At 38.1% G+C, this 27,345-nt stretch overlaps 1 protein-coding gene across 1 annotated transcript; it reads right to left on the bottom strand.

The window, feature by feature from the left end:
- Positions 1–703: 703 nt before the first annotated feature.
- Positions 704–19,049, bottom strand: LOC18435003 (uncharacterized). The gene is made up of 3 exons (XM_088870485.1): positions 18,915–19,049; positions 17,657–18,790; positions 704–2,430 (listed from the first exon to the last, which is right to left on the bottom strand). The coding sequence occupies exons 2-3, from the start codon at positions 18,371–18,373 to the stop codon at positions 1,039–1,041; spliced, it is 2,109 nt and encodes a 702-aa protein (XP_088726611.1). The 5' UTR covers positions 18,374–18,790; positions 18,915–19,049; the 3' UTR covers positions 704–1,038.
- Positions 19,050–27,345: the final 8,296 nt, after the last annotated feature.

Below are 27,345 nucleotides of genomic sequence, written 5' to 3' on the forward strand. Positions count from 1 at the left end.
GTTATATTTAAATTTCGATCAATTATCTTGATTCCTCGTGATTCTTTTGGCATGAGCCATAGCAATTGCCCCAACCAAGGCAACATTGGCATTGGTTTAGGTTGGCAGCGGATCACAAAATCTTGGTGATCTTAATCACAAAATCTTGGTGATCTTCGCTATCTAATCAATGGAAATTAATTGAATAAACAATTTAAAAAAAGAAAATTGCTTCATGCGGGCTGGACCGCATTTCTACACATGCGGTCTAGAAAGTGTAAAACATCCATATTAAAGATGATGCAAGTAGGTGGTCCATCTAAAAACAATGTAAACTAAAGGTCCAAGTATTTTCTTACTAGAATTATTATTTCTAATTTTTAAAATTATTTATTTTTTCATATTCATGATATCCATGTTAGAGATTACATGTCCTTCAAAATTAAATCTTAAAATCCATCTCAAAAATAGATTTATTAAGAGGCCTGCATTTCTACGTATGCAAGCATGGCCGGATAGATACCGGGTCCTTAGAAAAATCCAGATTCCTGTGAGATTCCTGGTATTCTATGATAGGTAATTTCAGTTTCTTCTAATAATGGAGAGTTTAACATACTATGTAGAATCAAAGACATTATAATGACATAATTTCCTATGCACAACTAAGAAGGTTCACGGAAATGTCACTCACATGGGTATCTTGAGGCAAGGAAAGCCAAAGATATCACACAAACAGGCTTTTATTAAAATAAAGCAGAACAAGAATTTTACAAGTGCATTAGGACACCCATACTTTTCTTTTTTCAGATAAGACTACAGCAGTTTAGAACACATTAAATCTACAGATGCTTACACAAGTAGGATCACTACTTCTAGAAATCGAGTTCCAGGACAGAAATAAGTTACCTCAATACACAATCAGATAGTGCTAGAAGTCGGTGCAAAGTTCCAGGACAGATAAAAACCTTAAACACACTTTCATAGTACTGATACCCTAATTGTCAGATGCAAAATCAACCCCCTCCTCGAGTCATTCTCCAAAACTAGAACTTCGATTCATTAAGCCTCTGAAAGGATTGAGCGCTTATAAAATCGGTTAGCACGGTGACCACCCACCATCTGGCTTTCATCATCATAAGAAAGCCCATGCGCTCCAAAACAAAAGTAATGGTTCATCAACCCATGAGTTGATTTACGGCCAGAATCCTCCTTTCCGTCCTTACTTGCAAACATAGTAGTAGTAATGGTAGTAGCACTAGAAGCAGCAGGAGCAGTGGATGGTGTTCTTTCAGAATCCGAAGTGAGCCCCTGGGTTTTATCTGAAGAAGGTGGAGACGATAACATTGGAGTCCTTGACAATGAGCTCGGTGACGACTGAAATACCAAATGGGGCATTGCCTGTAGGACACCATGAGTTAGCCCAGAAGCAAACTTCTTCTTTGTCATTGGACTTGGTAGAGCACTTCTAACGGAGAGGGTGCGCTTGTTATTGGGTAGTGACGGTGGCTTTGAGAATCGTAACCTCAATGGAGTAGGGATGTTTTCCTCTGGACTACATTTCCCAAATGAATCCAGTGAGGAGTCATCATCTCTGAACTTAAGAGACTTCTTAGCTTTGTCTCTTATCCTCTCTTTTCCATGAGACCACCCAAGAAGGATCCTCAATCTCCTTGCTGCAGAGTTCACAGGAGTAGATCTCTTGGTTGAGGCAGAACCATGGGTGGCCCCATTGCTTTCCAACAGACTTATCTCACTAGGTCGGCTGCTATTTGAGCATGAGCTTGGCCTTGCACTGCCTCTTTCATATAATTCAGATGGGTTTTCTGTGCCTGTGTACAAGAATATCTCTCCATCCGATATTCTAAATGAAGTTCCAGGGCTTCTACTACCAAGAGCCTGCATCTTCAAGTGAGAAACAATAGCACTTCTCATAGCATAATCCTTTGAATTTCCAATTCCTCCTGCCAAAATCAGCTGCCTTATGAGAAGCTCGGATGATGGAGAGCGTGGATGTAGATTAAGAACATCTAAAGGGGTCATTCCATTAGAGTCATGGATGTTGAGATCAATTCCTCGTACACTCATTATTAGTTCCACAAGGTTGGTGAGGATGTTTCCAGAGACTGCCATGTGGAGCACAGTCTTGCCTTCGGCATTCTTGCAATTTATGATGTCAGGCAAATGGAAAAGATTTGTCTCCGAGATCAAGTGTTCTATTAGCTCAATTTGTCGGTCTAACCTATGGAATCCGGGGGCTCGAAAACCAGCCACAGCCATGTGAAGGAAAGTCTCCCTTGCATTATTTGTGAGGGTGGGTAAAGATGGGGATGCACAAACAAGCTCTTCAACGACAGCCAAGTGGCCTCGGAAGGCAGCAAGATGAAGAGCAGTGTTTCCTTCATTATCTCTGGAGGCGATAATATTGAAAGACCCAATTAGATATTTCACTACCTGCAGGATTGAAATATGTGCAGCATTAACATGAATGAACTGAAAGCAGGTTCACTGCAAATAATGAACTCTTGAACATGTTCCAAGAAACATGTTGCAGATTTCCTTTATATATGAAAGAAAATATGGCAATAATATAGCAATGGATGCTCACAACTATTCATCTTTAGTATTTTTTGGTTCATGAACATCATATTTCCCATCAATTATGCACATACTTGTAGAAGCATTTAGTAGTTAGTTCATGAAAAGAATGTGGCTTATTGGTGTGATTTTGCATTAGGCTTGAATCAGCATGTTCATTGCATTTCTGTACTAGAATAGAACATTTGAAGCATTCTCTATGGCAATTAGACAGGGACTCCTCAAGAATACTTAAGGATATCACAAATCATGTTCTCATTGCAAAGTTAACAATTGCAGACAAAGATGAATGATCATGCATTAACATCAGATTTTTTCTCTTTTCATTGAAGTTTCTAATTTTGTCACCGTCAACATGTCACGATACATGCAAAAGTAATATATAAACCTGTAGGGAAAGGAACAAGCTCAAGGAGTATGTGGTATGAAACGAAACAGCACACAGACAATAGATGCATAAGTTTAAATTTGGTGTCTTCGAAAGATCATTTCCAGTAATTGGAAAGCATCAGAGAGCCCATTGCCCTGGAGAAGCAAATAAAATTTAAGACAATTCCTCTGATATCTTGCTTTCAAAGATGGAGATTATTCTGAGTACTTCTCATTGTTGAGCTTCTGTATACATGGAACAGAGTGTAGAGACATAGGAATGACAAATGATCAAAAACACCCCGAGTATAAAGTGAGGGCTACCAGTGGAAATAAACTTCCCTGCATCCAATAAGCTCAGATTTATTTTATAACAGACGCGTTTTCTTAGGCACACTATTTTCTTGTTCTTTCAATCACATGTTTACAGATTGCTTAGCTATAGCTCAGTAAAAAATCATATGTATTTATTGATTTGACATGGATGACCGAAAAGTCATTTTGCTCATTGTCCCAGATATGTACGAGTTGGAGATTGTTCACTCATAATAACATCAGGGGTATTTCGGTCTTCGAGAAGCTGCAATATTAATTTTATATATTCCTCCTAAATTTATTTCAAATTTTGCAGTTCTTGACATTGTCAGATATTACTTGAACTATATACTACTCACCAAGTGCTCTCAACACATTGTCAAGAAGCCTATAGAAGAGCCTCCCCGCTTCATAACCCCTGAGGTATTGACATTGCCACGGAAGATTCTCCCTCATGAGCCATAATCCAAAAAATTAAGAAATGTTTTCCCTACTATGGCCATCTGACATGAGTGTCACCCTTGATCCATGCCTCATGTGCTTGCCAAACCTCAGCCACCTCTGCATCTAAGCAAGGTCCACTAAGATCATATGCAACGGGGGCTTGATTTCAGGTCTTGCATAAACTAGCAAGGTATCATAGGCGTACTTATTGTTGGCTGCATTGAAAGGAATAGCAACATCGTAAAAGAACTATGCAGTCATCTTCTTCACTCGCATCCTTGTTGTCTTAGCAAAGCTGGACTTGAAGGTCATCTGCTTTGATGAAGCTTTGAAAGGAAATGGTCAACTTGACCATGGGCAAGCTGTGTGCATTCATCGGTTAAGTGGACTGAGGAGGTTCTCTGGCTTATTCTTTTCACCCCTGACTCCCCATGGACCTTTCAAAACTAAAGAAACTAATATCATCCTTCCTGTTCCTCCTAACCCCAGACTCCCAAGAAGGAGCCTCTTCTGACTGTGACATACTCCAAACTTGAAAGCTAGAGACCAATGAACAATTGGCAACTAAGTAGTCTTGAAACCTGAACCACACATAAAAATTTCAAAAAAATAGAAAAAAGCATAAAACATTTCAATGCAAAAAAAATTGTATTTTGTTAAAAAGACATTGTTTCTGCCAAATTGAACATGTTTACTTGGGGATTGCTTTATGCGTCAGGGGACATAACTACATTTGCATCTCCCAAGGCATCACTCACCCATCTTAAAGATGAATGTAAAGTGGTGGGCTCCCAAAACGGTTCAAAATTTTTCTTCAAAAAACTATGATTTTGAGTATTAAAATTTATTTATTTTTACATAGCAATTATCTCCATGATAGAGATTATATATACCTAAAAAATTAAGTCCAAAATCTATCTCAAAAATGGATCATGAAAAGGGGACACAGCTCTACATGAGTCATTGGACTCATAAAAACTGTGCAGTAAATAAAAGCAAAAAGCAATGCTCAAAAATTGGGGAATCTCAATTTTTTGAGAAATTATGTTCCTAGAGCTAATCTAAATGCATTTGCACGGATTCACATCCTTAAAAGCATCAAGCACTCAAAGACATGGAAATAAAAAATAAAATGCATCTCAATACTCAAAACATTTAGGGATCTTTTTTTTTTAAAGGAAAAAAAACCATTGTTTGTGCCTAAACTAAATCTATTTAAGTGGGCATTTGCATCCTTAAAAGCATCAAATATCTTAATACACATAAAAAGAATACTATAAAAAATTCCATGCAAAAAATGTAAAAAATACACAAAATTTAAAAAGAGTAGGGGAAAAACATGAAAAATGTAAGAAGTCCTAAAATCATGCAAATTTTAAGATAAATCAAGAATAAAATGGGAAGACCAAAGTATGGCAAAAAAAATAAATATTTACAAACATATTCCATGCTAAAATAAGAAAAAAAACTAACTTTTTGTCCTTTCTACAATGAATTTCTACATAATTTTAAAAAATAAATTACAAATTCAAATAAAGTAGAAATTTGAAGATAAAAATGTTGGGAATTTGTGGTCATTAAAGGCCTTATGAGAACATGCAATCAATTTTTTGATATAGTGGAACAAAGAACTTCTGTGGGAGTATGGTCTAGTGGGACCAAGATTAGTAAATGATGTTTGCCGAGACTCAGACTAAACATAACGAGTTAGGCCAATCGAGTTACAAAACCCTAAATACCTGGGCATAGAGCACATCTGATGAGGGTTAGTAGGGCTATCCCTTGATGAGATTGGAGTAGCTCAAGGTAGTGAGCCAAGGGACTGTGTGACCCTAGTGTGTGATGGTAGGCCTGTAGGGGCAAGAGCGAAAGCCTCATCTTGAACCATCACACAACATGTACATATGATAGCCATATTAGGAAAGTAAATCACCATTGAAGGTGATACGTGTATATGTGCAAGAGATAACCCCCATATGCACCATGGAGTTATGTGTGCATAGGTCTGTGTGACCTTGGATTGTCCTAAAGGGGAACCTGCAATCTATAGACTAGGATTGTGTCCCCTCACCTATTGACTGAATTTAGTAGCCCAATCACGAGTCCCTGCAATGGTCTGTAGGTCATGGGTACTAGTGGGTCAGTTTGAAAAATAGAGTATTGATTATTGTCCTCAATGGAAGATGGAGTGCTTCAGCAAAATTAATAATTCCTCAATATAGTTAGATCCAAATCCCATCAAATTAATTTATAATTAATTAACTTGATCTTAAATTATTTTTAGACTAATAGATTGAATTTTTAGAACTCTTTGGATATTTTATTTTCTCAAAATGAATTTATAAAATTGTTTAAAATTGAATTAATAGTATTTTAATATTAAGAGAGAAATAAAATAATTACCTTATTTTAAAAACCATTTTATATATTATATAAATCATAAAGCAAATGGGGGCCCATTATGGGCTATGGGGCCTACCATAAATATGCATGTTGGAAGTGCGCGGGGCCCACCAATTGGCCACCATTAAAGGCACGCCCCTCTTTTTGCATATAGTTTCTTATTTCGTAATGAGGCCATCAAGGCTCTCAATCAAGTTGAAACAAAAAGGAAAGTAAAATTATATTTTTCATATATTATTTATGTGATGGGATTAGTTTAGAGAAGCTAATGGATAAAGTTCTAGCACCTTCTTTTTAATCATGATGGCTGATCTAAAGATTGTAAGGCTTAGATCTCTCATCCCACCGGTCTCCTATGATCAATGGTCTTGATCTATTCTCTATAAGGATGGCTACCCCTAGAAACCCTAACCCTAAGAGAAAGTTTATAAATAGGCTCTATGGGGCCTCATATTCTCTACACCTTGAGCTCTCTCTCTCTCTCTATCATGAGCCACATGCCAGTCTCTCTTGGATCTCTCATCTCTCTCTAAGCCTCCCAAAATCAGTTAGAAATTTTAGTAAGAAAAATAAGGGGCATGCCCCAAGCATAGTGATAAGGTTCTAACACTTCTTTTTAATCATGATGGCTGATATAAAGAGTGTCAGGCTAAGATCTCTCACCCCGCAGGTCTCCTATGATTAATTGTCTGGATCTATTTTCCATAAGGATGGCTAACCCTAGAAACCCTAACCCTAAGAGAAAGTCTATAAATAGGCTCTTTGGGGTCACATATTCTCTACACCTTGAGCTCTCTCTCTCTTCCTTGAGCCACACACCTCTCTCACGGATCTCTCATCTCTCTCTAAGCCTCCCAAAATCACTTAGAAATTTTAGTAAGAGAAAACTAGGGGCAAGGCACGACCCAAGCATAGTGCTAAGAGAGGGGGCACACCCATGCATAGTGCTAAGAGAGAGGGCACGCCCCATAGAAGGTATTGAGGCCTTCTTGTTTTTGCTTCTAGTTCCACCATTGCTCTTTGATTTGATTAGCCTAAGGTTTCCCATACTTTGACGATCTAAGATAGACCTTGATCCCGTACACTATCGGAGGAGGAGACCTGGAATGGGGTATGAAAAGTTTAGTTGAGAAAATCTTCTAGCAATTTTATTTTATGCTTAGCAATTTATGTTTTCTTGTTCCAAGAGTCTTATGTAATTTTTGGATATTGAATAAAAGAGTTTTATTAGTGGCCGCAAGTGAGAACCTCTTTTGTAATTTATTCTTGTTTATTTTGAGTTGATTTTATTGTATTTGGACCACTGTATGTGTTCTAGCCGGTAAAAAGAAGAAAACTTAAAAAACCGCATATACTGTGCTAGGTCACCCAGTCCATCTTTCATTGGTATCAGAGCATAGGTTTCTTGCTGTCATTAGGTTGATTGATTTATTTTATTTGAGTCTTTTATTCATTTGGGACAAGAGCATATGGCTGCATGCAGTTTTACCTCAGAGATCCTAGGGACAAACTACTCCTCATGGAAGCACAAGCTTAGCGATGTGCTTTATGAGGAGGGCTTGCATGAGATACTTACTGAGCATCTTCCTTCCCATCCTAGAAGCGAAGCATCTCTTGTAGCCTGAGATGCATATGACGAGTGGAAACATAAGAATATGCACACAAGGCATATCTTGTGGGTTTTCAGGAATGAGTCATACATGTCTGAGTATGAGCTAATTAAAACTACTAAAGGCATGCACGATTGGCTCGAGGAGTATGCTAATCCTTCTCTTATGAGAAAATCATTGGCAGTGAAGAAGTACAACGATATGAAATGGTCGTGGGTACAAAAATAGCAAAGCACGTGCACATTTTCAGGATGCTTGTTCGAGAGATGGAGGAGATCAAGAAACGGCCTCTAGAACCCTTGCAAGTGGTTTACTTGCTGAGTACCCTCCCCACTTCTTGGGAGTATTCATCTCATCCCTTGTGGCCCAAGAGATTGCTCCTAGGCTAGAGGAGCTTATCACATTGCTCAAAGCCCAAGAGGAAAGGCAGAACGCACACAGTGCACCGGCACCCAAAGATGCGGTGCACATCATAAACTCTCAACCCTACTTTAAGCCTAATAAAGGGAAGGGTAAAATGAAAAATAAGAAGAGTGGAAAAGAAAAGAGAGAGAAAATAATATTAAGGGAAAGAGAGAGACTAGGGCTTACTACATATGCAAGAAAGTAGGTCATATAGCCAAGGACTATCGGTCAATAAGAACTCTGGGGTCAACAAAGAACTTGCATGTGTGGCATTCGAGAGATTATTAGCCGACCCCAAGGGCACATCTTGGTGTCTTGACTCGGGAGCTACAACCAACGTGTCAAATACCAAGGATAACTTCCGCACCTTTAAACCCATGGGGCCAAGTGAGCAACACGATTACATGGGAGCAACCAAAAGACCGATGTCCTAGGTGTTGGTGATGATTTTTCTCTTGAGATGAAGAATGGAAAAGTCCTGGCTCTGAAACAAACACTTTATGCTCCTGATATGTAGAAGTGTTTGGTTTCAGTCCCAAGGATGGCTAAGGTCGGGTTTATCAACACCTTCTTTGGAAATAAGGTGATCGTGAAAAACCATGATGAAATTGTCGTGAAAAACCATGATGAAATTGTCATAACCGGTCTACTTGTAGACAATCTTAATTCCATTGAAATAAAATAGGTGATTGCTCATGTCTCGTCTTTGAATGATGTTGATGCTTTCCTATGGCATACGAGATTAGACACATAGGATTTAAGATCATGGAAAGATTAAGAAAAGATGGAATTCTGGAAAATTATAAAGGAGATCTATCAAAGGTGTGTGAGTCATGCGTGCAAACAAAATTACTAAGAAAAAATTTCCTCCGGGGCACAAAGAGCTTCTAGCATACTAGAAATCATCCATAGCGACATTTACAGTCCTATCAAAAGCCGCAAGAGATACTTCATCACATTTATTGATTACCACCCGCAATATGGCCATACATATTTCATGCAAACAAAATCCAAAGCCATAGAGAAACTCAAAGAATAAAAAGCCGAGGTAGAGAACCAAAAAAAATCTGAAAATCAAATTCTTAAGAACTGATAGGGGCAGTGAGTACTCCTCACAACTCTTTAGGGACTTGTGTGTGGAGCAAGGTATTATTGACCAATACACCATGCCTTACACACCCAAGCAAAATGAAACTGTCGAGAGATAAAATAGGACCTTGGTAGAAATGGTGATAAGCATGATGGGACATGTGAAGCTCTCTCTAGATTTCTGGGGAGAAGCAATATTGACGACAGGATACATCCTGAATCGTGCACCCACTAAGGCTACCCCTCTTACTCACGAGATTTTCACTGGTCGTACTCATTCCCTTGATCACCTAAGAGTGTGGGGTTGTTCTGCCCATAGATTCCAAGACAATCAAATTTATATCCATTGGTTACCCTAACAATGAAAAGGGGTATCGATTCTTCAACCTTGAAATGGGGCAGTCATAAAAAGTTGTGCGCCCACTTCTTTGAGGATGAATTCCTTGAAACAAAAGCAAGACACAAGCAAGTCAATCTCTATGACATAGCTCGTGACAAGGTTGAGTCTCGAGAACCCGAACCACCACTTAGGAGAAGTAACCGAATTAGGAGACAGCCCGAATTCTTCACCTACCTAGTGGAACACTATGAGAAGGTTGGGGATGAGGCAAATCATGAGCCTTCCACTTACCAAGAAGCCATAACCTATTTTGAAAGAACCATTGGGTAGAAGTCATGAAAGATGAATACAATTCCATATCCCAAAACTAAGTGAGGGAACTAGGACCTCTACCTCAAAACCGTAAGGCAATAGGATGTAAGTGGGTGTTCAATAAAAAGCTAAATTCGGAGGGAAAATTAGAGAAATACAAAGCTAGGATATTAGCCAAGGGATTCACCCAGAAAGAAGGGATAGAATAAGAAGAAACTTTCTCCCCAGTTGCTAAGTTTCCATCTATTAGAATCCTGATGGCTATAGCTGCCCACTTTGACTTTGAGGTCCATCAAATGGACGTAAAGACAACCTTTCTCAATGGGGATTTTACAAGAGGAAATTTTCATGAAACAACATGAGGGGTTTGAAGAGAAAAGAAAGGGGAATTTAGTGTGTAAACTAATGAAATCCCTCTATGGCCTGCAACAAGCATCACGCCAATGGTACATCAAATTTTAGGAGACACTATTTGTGGCAGGGTTTACCTCAAATGAAGAAGACTAATGCATCTATAAAAAGATTAGTGGGAGTGACGTATTTATTTACTTGTATGTGGATGATATGCTGATAGTTAGTAGCTCGATTGCCCTCGTATCGGAAACAAAAAAATTCCTTACACAACACTTTGACATAAAGGATATAGGGGAAGTTTCATATGTGTACTAGAAAAATTTATAAGAAATAGAAAAGAGAAAACCATTCAACTTTCCCAAGAGACTTATTGCAAAAGAATACTAGAAAAGTTTGAGATGGACAAGTGTAAGCCCATATCGACCCCTATAGATAAGAAGACAAAGCTTAGCCTTCAAATGTTCCTTAGTGAAGACGAAGATGAATAAAAAGCCATAGAAAAAGTACTATATGGAAACGCAATAGGGTCCCTTATGTATGCAATGTAAGGAACAAGGCCAAACTCGCCCTTTTCCATGAGCATGATTAGCAGGATCCAATGCAACCTTGGGATTGAGCATTGGAAGGCGGTTAATAGAGTTCTAAGATACTTAAAAGGGACTGAGAACTACGCGCTAACATAAGGAGAAGGATCAAAAATTGCTATCCAAGGATATTCTGATGCGAGTTACCAGGGTGGTCCAGATGATGCAAAATCCACACATGTATATGAATTCATGCTTGGAGGAGGGGCTGTTTCTTGGAAGTCAAAGAAACAGGATGTGGTGGCACTGCCCACCTGTGACATGTTGCATAGCAGCCAAGGAGGCTACATGGATTAAGAAGTTTCTTAATAGGTTTGAGTTTAAGCCCGTACGATGTGTGTAAGAATCTTTTGAAACAACACGGCTACAATATGCGTATCCAAAGAGCGACGATTCTATAAGAAGTCCAAGCACATAAAGCCCTGCTTTTATCATCTGTGCAATGAGGTACAATGTGGACAGATAGAGATCACATACATACCCACAAAGGCAATGTTTGCAGATCTGATTATAAAGGGGTTAGCTGCACATGTTTTTGTGAAACATGTATGTGCGATGGGGCTAGAGAAAATGAGAAAGGGAGATTATAAGACCTTTAAAGGCCAAGTGGGAGATGTTGGATATTTGTGGCCATTAAAGGCCCTATGAGAGCATGTAATAAACTTTTTGATATAGTGGAACAAAGAATTCCAATGGGAGTATGGACTTGTGGGACAGAGATAGCCAAATGATGTTCGTCAAGACTCAAACTAAGCTTAACAAGCTAGGCCAGTAGAGTTTCAAAACCCTAAATACCATGGCATAGAGCTCAAACGATAAGGGTTAGCAGGGTTGTCTCTTGATGAGGTTGGAGTTACCTAGGGTAGTGAGCCAAGGGATTGTATGACCCTTGTGTGTGAAGGTAGTAGACCTGTAGGGACGAGGGCCAAAGCCTCATCTTGACCCATCACACGACATGTACATATGATAGCTATATTGGGAAAGAAAATCACCATTGAGGGTGATATATGTACATGTGCGATAGATAACCCCAATATTCACCATAGAGTTGTGTCTGCACAAGTCTATGTGACTATGGATTTGTCCCTAAGGGGGAACCTAATATCCATAGACTAAGATTGTGTCCCCTCACATATTGGCTGACTTTGGTTGCCCAATCATGAACCCCTGCGATGCTCTAGAGGTCATGGGAACTGCTGGGTCAGTTTGAAAAAAGTGAGTGTGGATTATAGTCCTCAACAGAAGATGAAGTGCTTTAGCAAAATTGATAATTCTTTAACATAATTAGATCCAAATCCCATCAAATTAATTTAAAATTAATTAATTTGATCTTAAATGATTTTTAGATTAAGAGAATGAATTTTTAGAAATTTTTGGATATTTTATTTTCTCAAAATGGATTTATAAATTGTCTAAAACTGAATTTTCAATATTTTAACTTTCAGAGAGAAAAATAAAATAATTACTTTCTTCTAAAAATAATTTTATATGTTTTCTAAATCATAAAACACATGGGGGTCCATTATCAGCTATGGGGCCCACCATAAATATGCATGTGGGAAGTGCATGGGGCCCACCCTTGGCCACCATGAGAGGGATGCCTCTCTTTTTGCATATAGTTTCTTATTTTGTAATAAGGTCATCAAGGCTCTCAATCAAGTTGAAACACAAGGGAAAATTTTGAAAATTAAAGAGATTTGATTTTTAAAAGAAAGCATGTATAAGATATTTATGGAAGAGATAGGAAAGAGAAATTATATTTTTCATATATTATTTATTTAATAGGATTAGGTTAAGGAAGTTGAAGGATACAGTTCTAACACCTTTTTAATCATGATGGTTGATCTAAGGTTTGTACGGCTACGATCTCTCACCCCACAGGTCTCTTATGGTCAATAGTCTAGATCTATTCTCCATAAGGATGGCTAACCCAAGAAATCTTAACCCTAAAAAATGTCTATAAATAGACTCTATGGGTCTCATATACTCTACACCGTGAGCTCTCTCTCCCTCTCTCTTCCTTGAGCCACATGCCCCTCTTTTTGCTCTCTCATCTCTCTCTAAGCCTCCCAAAATTCCTTAGAAATTTTATTAAGAGAAAAATAGGGGGCACGTCCCAAGCATAGTGCTAAGAGAGGGGGCACGCACCATAAAAGGCATCAAGGCCTTCTTGTTTTTGCTTCTAGTTCCACCATTGCTCTCTGATTTGATTAATAGTGACAGCCTAAGGCTTCCCATACATTGAAAATCTGAGGTAGACCTTGATATTGTTCGCCATTGGAGAAGGAGACCCAAAGTGGGGTGTACAAAGTCCAGTTGAGGTAATCTTTTGGCAGTTTTACTTAATGCTTTGCAGTTTATGTTTTCTTGTTCCAAGAGTCTTATATAACTTTTGGATATTGAATAAAACAGTTCTTATCAGCAGCAGCAAGTGAGAACCTCTTTTGTAATTTATTCTTGTTTATTTTGAGTTGATTTTATTGTATTTTGACTTCTGTAAGTGTTCTAGCCGATAAAAAGAAGAAAAATAAAAAACCGCATATGCTGTGCTAGTTCACCTTGTCCTTCTTTCAAAAAATACATATTCTAGTTGTTGCCTGAAAAGAAAGCTAGATCTAGCTGAAATGATACCTAGATTGATGTAAATCTAGAGTATTTTGACGAAACAAACCAAATCTATAATTTTATGGTGACAATTTTACTCTAAGAAACAAAAACATGAAACTTACAAACTATAAATAGTGTAAAAGCAATTAGTAGATACAAATCAGACATTAAAGTCTGCAAAAGCAGAAGCTTGAATAGTTTGGGAGCTAGGCTTCAGATTCCTAGTTCTCTCAAATCTGCAAAATTTTGTCAATCCTTTGCTATTCTTTTAAAAGATTCGATAAGGAGTTGCAAACAGGCCCAAACATGAAATTTGGGGGCTTAATACCCCCCGAAGGTTGCCATGAATACTACATTCATAGCCAGGTGCTGAGGAACTTAAAGATTTTAGGCCCATAAGTCTCATCAATAGTTCCTACAAGATCTTATCCAAGATCCTTGCCACTAGACTGAGAGGTATCTTGGGGTGGGGGATCTCCCCTACACAAGGAGCCATTGTAAAAGATCGGCAAATCCTTGACGGTGCCCTTGCGGTCCACAAATGCATCCACACCCGTCATCTGGCCAAATCCCTGGGGGTGATCATCAAACTTGATTGGGAGAAGGCACAAGACCATTTCGATTGGAACATCCCAGACACTACTTTATCCATAATGGGTTTCAGGCGTCACTGGCGATCTTGGATTAGAGTGTTCATTTCTATCCTTCTTGGTGCTGATCAATGGCTCACCTAAGGGTTTCTTACCTTCCTCTAGGGGTCTCAGGCAAGGAGACCCACTATTCCCCTTCCTCTTCATCATAGTTGCCGAGGATTTCAGCAGGTCGATCTCGGGAATGTACCAAAGTGGCCTCCTCAAGGGGTTCAAGGTCTGTAGAAATGGACCGGAAATTTCCTAGTTTCAGTATGCCAACGATACCCTTACTTTCTGCGACACTAACGCTATCCAATTGGAGTATCTAAGGATGTTTCTCTAAGTGTTTTGAGATGGGCACGGGATTCAGGGTCAATATGACCATAACTAAGATGATGGGTGTCGAATTGTCATCTGAATCACTCTCCTCCCTTGCTGATATATAGGGTCGCATGGTGGAACAACTGCCCTCCACCTATTTGGGCCTCCCTCTCTATGTTGGTAAACCTAAGACCTCTCAACGGAGTCACATTGTAGATAAAGTGGAGTGTAGACTCGTGGTTTGGAAGAATACCTATCCTCGGCGTGGCAGCTTACCCTCATCAAGGCACCCCTCTCCAGCATCCCATAGTTAGGATATGTCTCTATTTCTCATGCTGGCCTCGGTAACCGAACAGTACAACAAATTATGAAGAATTTTCTCTAGGCAGGAGAGGGGGGAAGAAGATTCCATCTCATTTCCTACGCCAAAGTGTGCTTCTCCAAATCGCAAGGGGGATTAGGTGTTTGTAATCTCAAAGCCAATTACTTAGCTCTGCTCGGCAAACGGTGGTGGAGTTTTGCCATGCAGGAGACCCACCTGTGGCAGGATGTAGTGCGACACAAATATTGTTGCCCAAACGACTCCTGGCTTCCTACCAAAAGGGTTGGTCCAAACTGCTCAGGGGTTTGGAGATCCCTCCTTGGCAGCCTGCCCCACTTCACCTCCCGGATCTGCTTCCACTCTCGTGCGTATCATCGTGTCCTCTTCTAGTCTCACTTGTGGCTGCACCAAACCCCGCTCAAAGACAAATTCCCCCTTCTCTTCCTGATTGAGACTAATCATTTGGCCATGGTAGCAGGCTGTTTTCAACTGGTGGGTCAAAGCCATGGCTAGCACCCAAGGTTTAGACATCCCTTGTTAGATCTAGAAATCTCTGAATTTCAGTCCCTTCCTTCCCTCCTCCATTCTACCTTCCTACCTTCTGAAGGGAGCGACAAGATGATTTGGGTCCCTGTCAACTCAGGCATCTTTCCGTATCCTCCTTCAACAAAGCCTTTCAATCCCCCCCCCCCCTTCTAACCTTTCTGTGCCTAAAGCCTGGTGCACCATGACCCCACTTATAATCCAACTATTCAGTTGGATCACTTTCTCCGATAAGAGCCTTGACTGTAGATCAACTCCGTGTAGAGGCCTACAACTACCCAACAGGTGCACTATGTGCATGGAGGAAGAGAGACTAAACCCCAATTGTTCATGCACTGCCTGCTAGCCAGCTCCTTATGGGACACCTTCTCCAGCTCTTTGGTTGGGTTTGGGTGACTCTATCCTCCATTCCCCAATTCATCGTGGCATTCTTTTCCCCTCCACAGCCAAAGCCGGGGAGCTATTTGAGGTGCAGCTGTTGCTGCTACACTGTGGGTCATTTGGTTGGAGCGTAACAACGAGGAGAGCAGATGCACTAGTTGTGCCTTATTAACAAAATCAAATCTCTTGCATTTTCTGGGCCAAGAACCACAAGCTTTTCGAGCATTGCTCACTTTTGGATTTCCAATTCAATTGGAGGAATTCACTTTCCCTACCGACAGTACACATCACCTGTTTCTATCTTTGGAGAGCCCCAGAACAGGGCCAAGTCAAACTTAACTTTGGCAGTTGCTCTCTTGGCAACCCAGGCCCCACTGGTATGGGGGCATATTGAGAGATCCCGAGGGCACCACACTCTCTTCCTTCTCCTTTTTTGCTGGGTACACCGACTGCTAGGCGGCCGAAGCCTTGGCCCTTCTGGTGGGACTCTGCCACCCATCTTGGGGGACAGCACTAGTAGTTGAAGGGGATTCCAAGAGTGTCATGGCTTGGGTATCTAGATCCTCCCCATGTCCCTGGAGATTGGAGCGCATCATTGACAAGATTTTTCACCTTGACAGGGCCATGCACGTGGTTCAGCGGCATACCTGGAGGGTGGCCAATGCTGCAGCAGGCAGCCTCGCTAAGGAAGGTGACTCACGGAAGCATATGCAGGGGATTTTTTAGCATCTTTTCAAGACCTAATCAGCTCTTTTATTTTACTTTACACACCTTATGCTGTATAGCATTTTTTGGACCCCATACGAGGTTTTTGATATATGAACACCCAGGTAGTGGGTGTTCCATTTTTTGTACACTTCCCTTCTCAATACAAAAGTTAAAACTTTGCAAAACAAAAATTATGGCAACTTTTAGCGTTCTTTTTGTCAGTAAAAAAAAAAAGACCTGGCAAGTTCTGGCCAATTCAGCGAGGACCTCAAAGGTTGAGTGCCTGAGTCCGACCAAGAACCAGCTGGTGCCTATCAGTTCTGAACCTAGATACCGAGAATGTTGAATTGGGACCCCCCAAACCAGGTAGGGGGCTGGGTCCGAGTGACTCCAGTGATTCAATGCCCATGGCAATGAGTCTTGAACACTGAAACTAATGATGAAATTATCCCTAACAGAAAACATAGAGATATCTCTTCAAAGCAAAAGAGCTTAAGCAATTATTGACACTAGTAGACACTATTTCCATCCTCTTTACAGAACACAGATATAAACAAGTATAATTAACCACAGAAATAAAACAATCTAGTATTTGGGGTTAGTAGCAGCAGTTTGCCCATTCTAGATCTGATGAAATGAAAGTTATGATAAACTAGTCGAGTGAATCATCCCTTAAAGGAGAGGCAGTGTGTGACTGAGCCTAGCGACCCCAAACACGTGGGTAGCATGGTGTGTCCCATGATTTCACACTTATTTTCAAGAATAGCAAGAAAGATGATAACTTTTGTCCCAAAGAAAGAATTCAAATTGAAAGAGGCAAACAACTAAGCAATTCACGTCACATCTGCTTCTCTTTTGCATTTCATACTTCAATGATGTCACTTCCTATAAAAAGGCCATCCAGCTGAACACTGAGGATCCATAGAAAAAAGCAAGTTTTTAAGAATAAGCCTTTTAATACTTGATTTCAGCAATAGATCTAGCTGATTAACTACTAGGATGAGATCACATAAAGTTCTTAACGACAAAATTAGAATCGGAAGTGGAGATGTACATATATATATGTACTCAAATTACAAAAATTCCAACTTTGATGAGGTTAAAGACTCTGAAGTCTGAACATTTTCAGAGAACTGAAGTAAATACAAGGAACTGTCGAACTCCAACTTTTAACAGCACATACATGAAAGCCAAACCACCTCAAGGTCCATGCAGTGGAAAAAGATCCAAATCATCCATCTATATTCTACATTATATGCAAACCTGCCAGATGTAAATTGAAATCCTGGATGAAGCAGTTAAAGAAGAAGACCTATGTCAAGAAAGAAGAAAGACAAGCTCACCTCAGTCTGGCCTCTCCCAGCTGCCGCATGAAGCAGAGTCGAACCCTGCAAATCCCTATAAACCAAAGGATCAGGGAGATCATTCAGAAGCTCTTTAAGCATCTCGAAATTTCCCCCTCTCGCGGCAGCATGAACCGCCCTATTCATAATCTCCGACCTAAATAGTGGAGAGACACCATTGATCTGTCCTTGCCCCTCCTCAACATCTTCAGTACCCCAAGATCTCGGATTGATGGCAAACTCAAGCAAGAGTCTGAAAACCTCAGAATTCTTGCTCCTTGAAGCCGCATAGAAGATATCGGTGATCCCGTACTCCCCTTCTCCAAAAACCAATCTAGGCTCCCTTCGCAACAACTCCTTCGCAAAATCCAAGTCACCCGCTGAAGCTGCAGTGTAGAGGAGCCAGCCGCCATATCCAGCTCTGATAAGGGCATTCGGGGAGTGTTTGGATTCAAATTCGAAGAGGAGGGCCTTTGCGATGGTGCAGCGGCCGAGAGGTGCAGAGGAGAAATTGTCATCCCAAACTGTCTCCAAGCGGCGCAGCCTGCGCAGGGAAGTCAGCTTTATTAGGAGGTTTGCGTCCACCCGAAGCAGCTCCCGCACCACATCCAGGTGCCCGTTGGCGGCAGCCCAGTCAATAGGGGTGGCATACCACCACTGGTCCCCAGTACTCTCCCATCGCAGAGGAAACAATGGACTGGGGCTGCTGCTCTCCATTTGCTCTCTCCCTTTCCAAATTCCTTGGCTTTTTCCTTCTCCTTCTTTACAAGAGAAGGAAAACTTTGGAAATATGCTGGTCTGAGATGAAATTCAACACTGAAACTACGCACGAGAGAAATGAAGGGAAACCTTTCTTGCTGTAGATTTGGGTAGGCAAATGGCAGTGTTTTGAGAGGGGGAAGAAGTTGCAGAAAGTAATTGATACAAATACACAGAAGTAACTGCACTATGTATGTTTTCCAAGTAATTAGTTAATGGGGTGGATGCTAATTTGGGTGGACAGGGACAGGAGGTTGGTGGAGGATAAAAGAGAGAAAAGGCAAGGAATTGAATACCCACTAACACCCATTGCTTTTTCTTGGTCATACACAAACACTATCCTCTGCAACTACTTAAAACCTCTCCCCCCTGAAACTGAAAATGAGAAAGAGGGATAGATACATAGATAGAGGAGGATCTGAGAGATTGTTTCACAAACAAGCAAAGACTTGAGTAAAACAGTAAAAAAGAGTAAAAAGGAGGATTGAGCTTAGCTTACTGCGAAATATATCCCCTTTCCAAGCCACTCTAAAGCAAAGTCTCTCTGGTTTTTTGTTTTTCTTGAATGTTGCTGGGTTTGTGCAGAGAGATAATATGAGGAGGAATCAGAAAGGGAAATAATACGATGAGGAATAAGAAGAAGTAGAAATGGGTTATTGATATTCCTTTTTTTAAGGCTGACGATGGAAGGCTTTACAGATAAAAACGATGATGAACGAGTCTCTGTGGACTGAGTACACTGTTCAACCAGACCAGTGTGGGGCAGCAGGAGCAAGAGTAAAAAAGAGGACTCGCTCTCTCTTTGTTTCCCTCTCTTCTCTAGAGGGAGAGTGGGATGGAAATGACAAAATACCGAATTGAGTCATTAACCGTCGGTGGTGACTCCAAAGCGAGCCCACTCAACCTCATCCTTTTTTTTCACTATCAATATCGATGAGCCCACCATATTAAGTCATTGCGGCAATGCCCTTCAAATATCTTATAATCAAATGTAAACGGTTTTTTTTGGACTTTTAACACAACTATAAAATTTCATAAACAGTGATAACGGGATGGAAATACCATTTAATCGCATTAGCAAAGCACGCTTCAATTACCAAACAGACATACGGATTATACGTGACCCCACATCTCAGCCATTTGATTTAAATAACCCCATATCTCGGCCATTTGATCTGAATACACTTCTAAAATTGATCATATCATAATGTCGCACATAACCCACATCTCAGCCATTTGATTTAAATAACCCCATATCTCGGCCATTTGATCTGAATACACTTCTAAAATTGATCATATCATAATGTCGCACATAACGTTACTTGATTGTCAGTTTCTTTTATACAAAACCTTTTTAAGTGAAATTTGGGGCATCTCATCTTTTTTTCCCGATAGTTACTAGAGGTAGAAATGAAACTGAAGATTTTATGTTGTGGCGTCGGCCACCCTAACCATCTTCATAGTGGAGCGTATGTAGCAAAAAAAAGAAAGAAATTTTGAAAAATTAATGACCAAAATGCCTCTTAAAGATTTAAGGTATTTTGGTAATTTTTATCAAACAAAATGCTTTTTATGAATTGTTTCATGTGCGCTCTTGATGTATACATCCCCAAATTTTGCTGCAAGAATAGGTATTCAAAATAAAATATTTTGATCCATCACATCAAGATCTGATGCTCCAGAGCCGACTTGTGACATTGTGTCTCAATCCACCCTAACCATCTACTCAAATTTGATGGCTAAGAGCATAATTACGTATACTTTATACATATAAAGCTGATGTTAATCAAATGCAAACTTAGAAATAAAAGTATAGGTGGTGTTAATCAAATACTGTCAAATGGACTTGTTTAGGGAGAAATCTATGCATCCTTTTCCAACGCTCACATGGAGGCGTTTAATTTGTAAACTTATAACGCCTTGATTTGAGCTGTTACCACAGGATTTGGCGTTACCGCTCGCTAGTGCAACGGTCGGCCGTTACAACCTGCACCGCAACTAACTGAAGCGGTTAATAGTGAAATATATATTGGAAAAAGTGTATATAGTGTTTAGACACTTTAAAATGCAGATTTAAGTTGCACTTCTAAAATATTTCAAAATAGGTTATTTTGATGTTGGAAATATTTCTAATGGATCAATTTTATAGATATTAAAAAAATAAAAATAAATTATAGTCTTAACATAGTACATCTTTCAACACATTATCTAGATATCTCGTTTTCAAGATTTTTATATGTTTATATATCAGCTTGATTTGAATCATTTTTAGAATGTAAAAGTTTATAATAAGATATAAAAATAGATTCCAACATTATTTTAAAAAATTTAAACAATTTCTAGAGTGCAAAAGTTTATAATTAGAAATAAAAATAGATTCTAACATAATCTTAAAAACCTCTAACGCCAAAATTACATCTCATAAAAAAGTTTGAAAGTGAACCTCACTTGAATTGTTTGAGGTCGCAACCTTGTACAAATAACACCCATATATTTTCTGTCGAAAATTTGTGGGCTTCCGATGGATTATGAAAAAAAGATTTAGGCAATCCAACGGAAAGAGTTTACTTTAATGGTATTTGGAGCATGTTGGGAAGTTGGGGAAGAGGAAAGCAAAAGAAGAGACAAAGGGCACGGAATGGAGAGATGTGTCATGGGAAAGGAAGAAGGAATGATGAAGTGGCAGGCAGTGGCACGTCAAGCCATGTGTGGAACGCACCCCACATGTATATATTATTAATATACCACATGTCACGTGTCCCACCCACTTATATATCCATCAACACACCAAATTTCCATTGCTTTTTCCTCGAAAAACCTAGAACCTAATGTCTAATTGATATAGCTCTAATGCTCTAATTTCTTCGGGGGAGAAAGGGAAATTATTGATTTTTTCTTTTAATATTTAGTATTCGAAAAAAATTGTATAGGGTGAGGTTTGTATAAAGCTGAGGCTCTAAACAATCAAAGTAAAGCACGTCTTCAAATAGTGGAAATATTTGTGATAGTCTTAAAATATATTTAATTTTTAATTATAAAATTTAAAGCTTCAAAAATAATGTAGATCGAGCAAATTTATGAAAATTTGAAAATCTTGAAAATTGATGATCCAAAAATGCAAAGATGCACTATTTTCAAAACTTGAAATCCATTTTTTTCTCATGTCCATGCATCTTGATATCGAGATGATCAATTTGAAGATATTTGAGCATCAAAGCAACCTCTTCTAATGAAATTTTTCAGGTGTGCTCTAATTTGATTATTTAGAGCATCGACTCCTAAACTTTTTTCAAATGTATATGATGAAACTATTTACTTTTGATACAAGAAGGTCACAATCATTTTCAATTGTTGAATGTGAAATTGGATGGGTTGTGAAATGTCACTAATTGAAAAAAAAGTTCAAAACAAATTTTCTCCAAGGTTGCGATACATTTTAATATGTTAGATTTCACATCTATTGGTTAAGAAAAATTGTGACCTTGTACCCATTATTGTTAAAAAAAAATTCAAATTCACATTCATACCTATTTTTCGTTTTTAAATACCTAAAATGCCTTCATAGGCGCAATAATGTCGCAACAAATTTTCTGTAAAAGTCATGACATTTGGCCTTATGCACCCAAGTGGGTGCTTGGGGCTGTCTTAACATGTCCATAATGGTAGCGAGCATTGAAGTAGTGTTTGGGGCTTTATAGACCTAAAAGACCTGTAAAGTCCCTATTACGTCTGCAATGGTCCCAAGCACCCACTTCGATGCCTCTTGGAATTTCAGGAAGCCAAAGAAGCATGTTGCAATCACTAACCTAGGTCTACGATGATCTTAAGTCACAACTTGGGTGTCCACCCATTTTGTCTTTTATTTCCTTGTCTCTCTTGCCTTTCCTCTATGGTGATCTCTCTCTCTCCACTGGTGCCCTAATCTCTTTTCTCTCTCTACATCACTCTTTCTCTCTCTCGCTTTCCCTTATCCCCTTCTATCTTCTTCTCCTTCTCTCGTTCGAAATTGCATGACAAACTTGAACAACTGCAAATCAACGGTACCCCCGCTCCCGCAACCTTTCCTCTCTCTCCCTCTCTCTTTCTTGATTAATACATTTTTTTGGTTTTTATTGGTTTAGGGCTTCTAATTTAAGTACTGATCTATTTTTATTTTTTTGCAATCTATTGATTTATACTGATCCAGTTCTTTACATATAGTAATAGTTGATATTTTTAATATGATTTTGGCATCTAACGTTACAAGTAATTTTTTTTTCCTATTTTTTACCGTATTCTCTTTGCTTCCTCTTATGTATATTGGTCTCTATTATTTGCATTTGATATTTGTTTCCTTTTGGGAATTGAAATTTCTTAGAAGTTATTCAGTTTGTAAGCATAACAATGGGTGATGAGAGACTAAAACTAGCATTATTAAAAACTTCATTAGGAGGAGAAGATCAAGCAATAGATAAACACATGTACATAACACCCAAAATATCTGCTTAACGTCGCCCTCACATCGGCTTTGGTGTTCGTGCAACATTCATTTGTTATGTGGGGGGGGGGGGAAGGTTATGGCATATCATTTGTTATGTTGGGGGGGGGGGGGGGGGGAGGGGGGGGGAAGGTTATGGCATATCATTTGTTATGTGGAAGGGGGGGGGGTGTTATGGCATATCATTGTGTTTTGTGATGCCCACTATGGCAACATTCATTAGGTTTGTTATGAGGGGGGGGGGGGGAGGTTATGGCATATCATTTGTTATGTGTGGGGGACGGGCGGGGGGGGGGGGGGGGGGGGGTGGGGGGGGTGTTATGGCATATCATTGTGTTTTGTGATGCCCACTATGGCAACATTCATTAGGAGGAGAAGATCGTTGTGTTTTGTGATGCCCACTATGGCATATCATAATGACATTAAGACTCATATTGGTGAGCTTGAAGCTTTTAGCGCGGTCAGTGACGATTGCAAGAAGGTTAGTCTGCATTGGAGAATATAACAAGTCTTGAACATGGCAAGTATCCCTTTTTTGAAAGAGTGTGATCATTTCATTGAGGTAATGAAGGGCAATTACAGCGAAGGAAATAAAGGAAGCAAGCAACAGGAAAGAAATACACAGAAGAAAAGAAAAGAAAAGAACAAAAACAGAAACGGCATCAGGTAGCAGTTACCATCTTAGCCAGCAAATCAGCGTCCGAGTTGAAGCCTCGATCAACATGGACCAAGGAGATATCATGACCACTCAGCAAAATGAGGATCTCATCCGTTATAGCGCCAAGCCTCCATGGTGTGAGATCTGGATGCAAGCACCACCTGATAACGATGGCAGAATCTCCTTTGATAATGACCTTGTGCTGTGCCAAATCAAGCTTTGAAACTCCCATCTTTAAAGCCCAAAGCTTTGCCTCATTGATTTTACAGTCATGTAACTTGCTAGAGTAGGACTAAATCATCTCTCTACTATGATCTCTGAGCAAACCCCCATAACCAGAGATCTAACGTCTAACACTCCCATCAAAGTTAAGTTTAAACCATCCCTCCAGCGGCTTAGCCCAAGCATAGATGCACCGATTAGTTCTAATCTTGAAGGATAGAAATTCTCCGAAATGGGTGAAAAGTTCTTTTGGCACCGAAGAAAGGGGGAGAGAAGAAAAAGCCCAAGTAATGAACAAATGCTTAATTGCTACGCCTATATATATATATATATATATATATATATATATGGGAAAAGTCTTTCCAACCTCTATAGGTGAAAATGAATAGTGATTTTGCCTATCTTCATCATCATCCGAATTTCATCGCGCGGTCACGATTGTCCGATAGTGTTTTATTTTTCATTTTTTTTTCTATAAATTGGAATGACTTGAAATTTGAATGATATGTACATCTTACTGAGGCGCATCTAATAAAAATATAAAAAAAATTATCCGTAAAAGAAATTGACCAAAATACCCCCAAAACCTTTTGGGAGTATTTTGGTCAATTTATTTCATATAAAATATTTTTTTTATAAATTTTGAAGATTCCCCTATTTTTGATAAATACGTGCTCTAAATTTCAGGTCATTCCAATTTGTAGAAAAAAAATGAAAAATAAAACACTACCGGACAATCGTGATCGCGCGATGAACTTTGGACGGTGATTGGGGTAGGCAAAATCACTGTTCATTTTTGCCTATAGGCATTACGTAGTGTTTTCCACACACACACACACACACACACACACACACACACACACACACACACATATATATATATATATATATATATATATATATATATATATATATATATATATATATATATATATATATATATATATATATATATATATATATATATATATATATATATATATATATATATATGCGTAATGATCCTACGAGATCCTCCCACACCTATGTGTGTAGGACCTCAAAGGATCACCATTAAATTTAGTACAGATCTCTATAAAAGTTATTAAATGGGTGTGAAACTTGACTTTTCTAGATATTTTTGCCAAATTTAATGGTGATCCTTTGGGGTCCTATACACATGGATGTGTGAGGATGATCATCTGGGGTCCTACACACATGGGTGGGTGTGGGAGGGTCTCATAGGTTCATTACTCCCTCTCTCTCTCTCTCTATATATATATATATATATATATATATATATATATATATATATATATATATATATATAAGATATTACGGAACACCGACGGGTGTACCTTTAAGAATATGCCCAACGGCTCAGATTGAATTTGGTTCGATCTGACGGTCACGAGACGGCCATGACCTCAATTTGTGTTTGAATTTTAAATTATTTTCTACAAATCCATATCACTGAAAATTTTAGGCATGTGTTATTCTCATCAAGGTGCACCTAATAAAAGTATTACAAAAATAATTCGTAAACATAAATTGATCAAAATACCCCCCGAAATGTTTTGGGGGTATTTTGGTCAATTTATTTCATGTAAAATATGTTTTTGATATTTTTATTACATTATTCTATTTTTAAAGAACATACATATAAAATTTCAAGTGATTTAGATTTCTAGAAAAAAAATTCAAATTCAAACACGAAATAAGACCATGACCGTCAGATCGGCCCAGATTCAATCTGGGCCGTTGGGCGTTTACTGTAGTAGTACGCACATGATCTTTTTCCTATATATATATATATATATATATATATATATATATATATATATATATATGAGTAATGATCCAATGCAACGGTTGTATCATAGTATAATGCAACGACACTTCTAAAAAACCATATTTGTGGTATTTGTATGACCCCAAATTTTGCACACAGACTCTCTTCATCTCAATAATCAATTGTCCCCCAAAACAAAGTTCAATTTGAACCCTAGGTATGGTCAAAATGAGTCCCCTTTAAAAATGAATCTAGATTATTCATTTTGTGAATTTCAAGATCTTGGCCTTTATAAACTCAAAATCAATTTTTTTTTTCTTTTTTAACATTGTTCATCTAATGATAATAAAGCCATCCAAAAAAATTGGAAATGGAAACATTCTTCTAAGGCCTAGATCTAAGCATCTCACTAAAATGAACGTCCTATGTTAATTGGGATAAAAATATACTTTCTAAGTTGTGTTTTCAATTTTTTCTTTTTTTGTGATTGTTCATTAGAATGAAAAGAATGTTCATTAGAATGAAAATAATATATATTTCAAAATTTGGATCAAACAAATGGCTATAAGATGGTTTTTTAAGGTTGTTGGATCATATTACTATACAACGGTTGTATGGAATCATTCTTATATATATATATATATATATATATATATATATATATATATATATATATATATATATATATATATATATATATATATATATATATATATATATATATATATATATATATATTCTAGAGTTAACAATCCCTCAAAATACAAAGGTTCAAGTTAGAAGGGGTTGTGATGGGTGTATTTATCAAAACAATCATTACTTTTTTATTAAAAAAATATTTAAATAGGTAACTTTACTATTAAACAAGGGTAAATATGAAATTTTCACAAAAGTACAATGGCATTTTGGAAGTTAGTGTCCTAGAACTTTATTAGTAGAGCGCCCTTGTCCTTTAATTAAAATTTAAATTTAACCCCTTATGAAGATGACAAAAGTACCATTTATCTTGTTGTAATATTTACAAAATTGCCCCACAAAAGTAACTTTTTTAAAGAATAAACTACAAAATTAATAAATCCATCTTTCACAACTCTCTCTATCATGAACCTTTGTAATTTGAAGGGTTGCGACGTTTAGAGTATCCCACATATATATATATATATATATATATATATATATATATATATATATATGGATATATGGGAATGATTTCATGCAACGATTGTATAATAACATAATACAACTACACATCTAGAAAATCATGTTTTTGGCATTTGTGTAACCCTAAATTTTGCTCACACATTCTTTTCATCCTCATTATCAATGTTTGGGAAAAAATTCAATTTGTACTCTAGATACGGTCAAAATTAGTACCCTCTAACAATGAATCTCGACCGTCTATTTGGTGAATTTCATGATCTAGGCCTTAACAAATTGAAAATCACTTTTTTTCTTTTTTAGTATTTTTAATCTAATGATGATAATACCATATAACAATTTTGGGAATAAAAGAATCCTTATGAGGCCTATATCTAACTATCTCACTAAAATGGACGGGTTATATTAATTGGGCTAGAAAAACACTTTCTACGAAAAATTTTTCAAATCTTTTTTTTTGTTGTGATTGTTCTTTAGGGTTAAAAGAATGTAAATTTAAAAATTTGTGTCAAACAAATGTCTTTAACATGGCTTTTGAAGATGGTTGAATTATACAATTATACGACCGTTGCATGAAATCATTCCCCATATATATATATATATATATATATATATATATATATATATGGAAAATACTATAAAAC

Source organism: Amborella trichopoda, chromosome 6, assembly GCF_054954075.1.
Source record: "Amborella trichopoda isolate Santa Cruz 75 chromosome 6, AtrichopodaSantaCruz75HAP2 v2.0, whole genome shotgun sequence".
Taxonomy (NCBI): Eukaryota; Viridiplantae; Streptophyta; class Magnoliopsida; order Amborellales; family Amborellaceae; genus Amborella; species Amborella trichopoda.

Bases quoted from the DNA above. Each gene is read 5' to 3' on its own strand.
- LOC18435003 (XM_088870485.1), bottom strand. From the start codon at position 18,373: ATGGAGAGCAGCAGCCCCAGTCCATTGTTTCCTCTGCGATGGGAGAGT. The intron at 2,431-17,656 runs GTGAGCTTGTCT...TCAATCCTGCAG, and splicing joins CTGGGAGAGGCCAGACTGAG to GTAGTGAAATATCTAATTGG.